The 3731-nt window shown below is 40.2% G+C and overlaps 1 protein-coding gene across 1 annotated transcript; it reads left to right on the forward strand.

Annotated features, from left to right (window-relative positions):
- Positions 1 to 732: 732 nt before the first annotated feature.
- LOC112098152 lies at positions 733 to 3075 on the forward strand. Its single transcript, XM_024183783.1, has 2 exons — positions 733 to 2187; positions 2401 to 3075. The coding sequence occupies exons 1-2, from the start codon at positions 733 to 735 to the stop codon at positions 3073 to 3075; spliced, it is 2130 nt and encodes a 709-aa protein (XP_024039551.1).
- Positions 3076 to 3731: the final 656 nt, after the last annotated feature.

Raw genomic sequence — 3731 nt, forward strand, 5'->3', positions numbered from 1 at the left:
GGCATTTACAGAAGCCAGGAAGCAATATAATGAACTACTTCACAGCCATGAAGTCTATTGGAAACAGAGAGCCAAATCTCTTTGGCTTAAAGAAGGGGATATGAACTCTCGGTTTTTTCATGCTACAACTTCTAAGAAAATGAAGAAAAACACGATTGAGAAGCTGCAGAATAACCAGGGTATGTGGTGTTCAAACCCTTCTGAGATTGATGCACTGATTATTGAATATTTTCAAAATTTATTTTCTTCTGGGGGATGCATTTGTGAACTGGTATTAGCTTGTGTTGAGGCTAGGATCACTCCATTACATAACCAATTATTGTTAGAACCTTTTACGGCTCTAGATGTTAAAGAGGCTTTGTTTAGTACGCACCTAGATAAGTCCCCGGGGCCGGATGGCATGAATCCAGCATTTTATTAGAAATTTTGGCATGTGGTGGGGAAGATGTTACTGAGGCTTGTCTTAGTTATATTACGAATCGAGCTTTCCCAGAAAAGTTTAATGATACTTTGATTGTATTGATTCCTAAGCATATGCAGCCTGAACACTTGACAGATATGCGCCCCATTGCATTATGTAATGTTCTATACAAAATTATTGCTAAAATGCTTGCAAATAGAATGAAGCTTGTTCTTGGTGAAGTTATTTCAGATTCCTAGAGTGCATTTGTTCCGGGCAGAGCAATCACCGACAATATTCTAATATCGACTGAAATAATCCATTACTTAAAGATGAAGAAACAAGGAAAGACTGGAACAGCTGCGCTTAAGATCGATATGTCTAAAGCGTATGATCGAGTTGAATGGAAGTTTTTAAAGCTCATGATGCTGAGAATGGGGTTTGCTGAGGACTGGGTTGAGATTATTATGTTGTGTGTTTCTACTGTGAGCTATAGGGTGATTAGAAATGGGATAGAAGTGGGACCAATTGTTCCAAGTAGGGGTCTCCGCCAAGGGGATTCGTTATCGCCCTATTTATTCATTATATGTGCTGAGGGGCTAAGTTCCTTAATTCGTAATCGTGAAAGGGCGGGTTTCATTCATGGGGTTAAAGTAGCCAGGAGTGCCCCTGCAGTATCCCACTTATTTTTTGCTGATGATTGTTTTCTCTTCTTTAAGGCCCATCACAATGAAGCTAGAATTATGAAAAGTCTACTGGCTGTTTATGGAGCTGCATCGGGGCAGAAGGTGAATTTGAATAAATCGTCAATCTCTTTCAGTGCAAACATGGATGAGGATTCTATTAGCCAGGTGTGTGGCATTCTAGAAGTTCCTTTCACTGGCAATCAAGGAACTTATTTGGGGCTGCCTTCACAGTTCGGTAGAAAAAAGAGTGTTGTATTTAATTTTATTAAAGAGAGAGTTTGGCAGCGGCTTCAAGGTTGGGGTCAGAAATTTCTGAGTAGGGTGGGGAAGGAAATCATGCTGAAAATAGTTGCCCAGGCTCTTCCAAATTATGCCATGAACATATACCTACTGCCTCTGGACTTATGTAAGGAACTGGAGATTATGATGAACTCCTATTGGTGGGGAAATAAGAGGAATGGTGGTAAAAGTATTCATTGGCTTCGATGGGATTCAATGTGTAAGCCGAAGTCTGTTGGGGGCATTGGTTTCAAAAAAATACATGACTTTAATATAGCCATGCTCGGGAAGCAATGTTGGAAACTTATGACTGATCCGCACTCTCTTGTAGCAAGGATCCTCAAGGCCAGATATTATCCTAGATCTTCTTTTACTGATGCATCTGTTGGGTTTAATCCGAGCTATACATGGAGGTCACTCATGGCTGCCAAGAATTTTGTTGTGAATGGAAGTCGCATACAAATTGGGGATGGGCAGCAGGTTCAGCTTTCCAAGGATCCTTGGCTTCCTGATGTTCACAATGGTTTTATTACATCAGAGTTGGATGAAAGTCTTGCAACAGCTACGGTGGACTGTCTTATGGTTCCAGGACAACGGAGTTGGGATTATGATTTAATTACGGATGTCTTCAATTCAAGGGATGCTGGTCTTATTTTGCAGGTGCCTCTCAGCGCTAGACAGAATGCAGATCGATGGTATTGGCTGGTAGATCCTAAGGGGCAATTTACAGTTAGAAGCTGCTATGAACTGCTGAATTCTGAAACTAATGTGTCAAGCAGTAAGGTGTGGAAACACTTATGGGGGTTGGAGATTCCAGGTAAGGTTAAACATTTCTTTTAGCGTGCATTGATGAATGTACTTCCTACTACGGATAACTTGCAGACTCGAAAGGTTGAGGTTTCCTCTATTTGCCCCATCTGTAATGCTGCAAATGAGTCTGTGTTACATTGTTTAGTGGAGTGCTCTTTTGCTCACTCATGCTGGTTATTGTCTTCTATTGGCACTTTTGGGAGATGTTTTTCTTTGATTGATTAGTTTGAGCAAATATTTACTCGCTGCTGTAAGGAAGATTGTAACTTAGCTGTGATGTTGTGTTGGAAGCTTTGGTTTAATCGAAATGATAAGGTGTGGAATGATCATTGTCGCCGAGCTCAAAGGCTGGTAAATGCTGCTGGTCATTGTCTGTTCCAATGGCAAGAAGCCAAAAGGAGAACTTTCACTGTTGTAGAAGATGTTCAGTTAGGTCACGGCTCGGTATGTTGGGGCCAGCCTCCTATGGGTTGGTTGAAATGTAATGTAGATGCAGGGGTATTTAGATCTCAGGGAAGAGTTAGTTTTGGAGGGGTGATCAGAAACTCTGAAGGTGGTTTTATTGCAGTGAAGTGTCAGAGTTTCCCTGGTTTTTTCCACCCTCGTGAGGCTGAAGCGTTGGCTGTCCGTGAGGCACTTAGCTGGATAAAGCATCTACAGTTATCTAAAATTATTATCGAGATAGATTGTTTAAATGTGTATTCTGCTTTAATTTCTCAATCTGCTAGTTCTAATGGTTTTGGTTTAATTATTGCGGATTGTAGAGATTTAGCTCAGTTAATTGGAGAAGTGAGATTCTCTTTTGTGCGTCGATCTGCGAACGCCGCTGCCCACAGTGTAGCTAGGGTGGGGGGTTCTATGTCAGGTCCTGGAGAGTGGAGGGATGTCCCACCTCTATAGTTATGTCCTCTGTTGACTATTTCTCTTATTTAATGAAATTTCCTTCATAAAAAAAAAAAATAGCAGGGAGAGAATTAAATAGATTGAGAATGATTTTTGATTCAGGGCAAGTTTTGGAGTGCTTTACGAACAATCAAAATGCTAATCCTATTAGTCAATAAACACAAGCGCTTTGTCAAGAACATTACGGGAAAAACCCTCTATATAAATAACAATCGTGTAATTACGGAGGGCGTGTCTTAATTACATGGCAGTTACATTCAATAACAACAATATTACTTAAAAATTTTCTATTAGCAATGAGTGTGTTGGAGGTAGGATAAAAAAAATCTGAAGAATTTGCAAACTTTTTGTGAAAATGCATCACTGTTGTCTTGTTCTTTCACTGTTGATAATTACAATGAACTGATAAAGGCCAAGAGACCCAAAGTGAAGTGACCCATGTGCTTTTCTAATTACCCTGCTACAAACTATAAAGCCGAAGTTTGCGGACTTTATTATCATTTGTTTTTTTTTAAAAAAAACATATACAAATAAAAGGACAAAAGATGAGACTTATAGTACCAATGGCGGGCCCCCTGGGTCCTCAACTTCTTCAAATGAGCATTTTATCCAACAGTTGATGTACTCGGAATCCACACTTACACGAGCGTTCC

The sequence above is a fragment of the Citrus clementina genome, unplaced genomic scaffold, assembly GCF_000493195.1.
Source record: "Citrus clementina cultivar Clemenules unplaced genomic scaffold, Citrus_clementina_v1.0 scaffold_5, whole genome shotgun sequence".
NCBI classification, from domain to species: domain Eukaryota; kingdom Viridiplantae; phylum Streptophyta; class Magnoliopsida; order Sapindales; family Rutaceae; genus Citrus; species Citrus x clementina.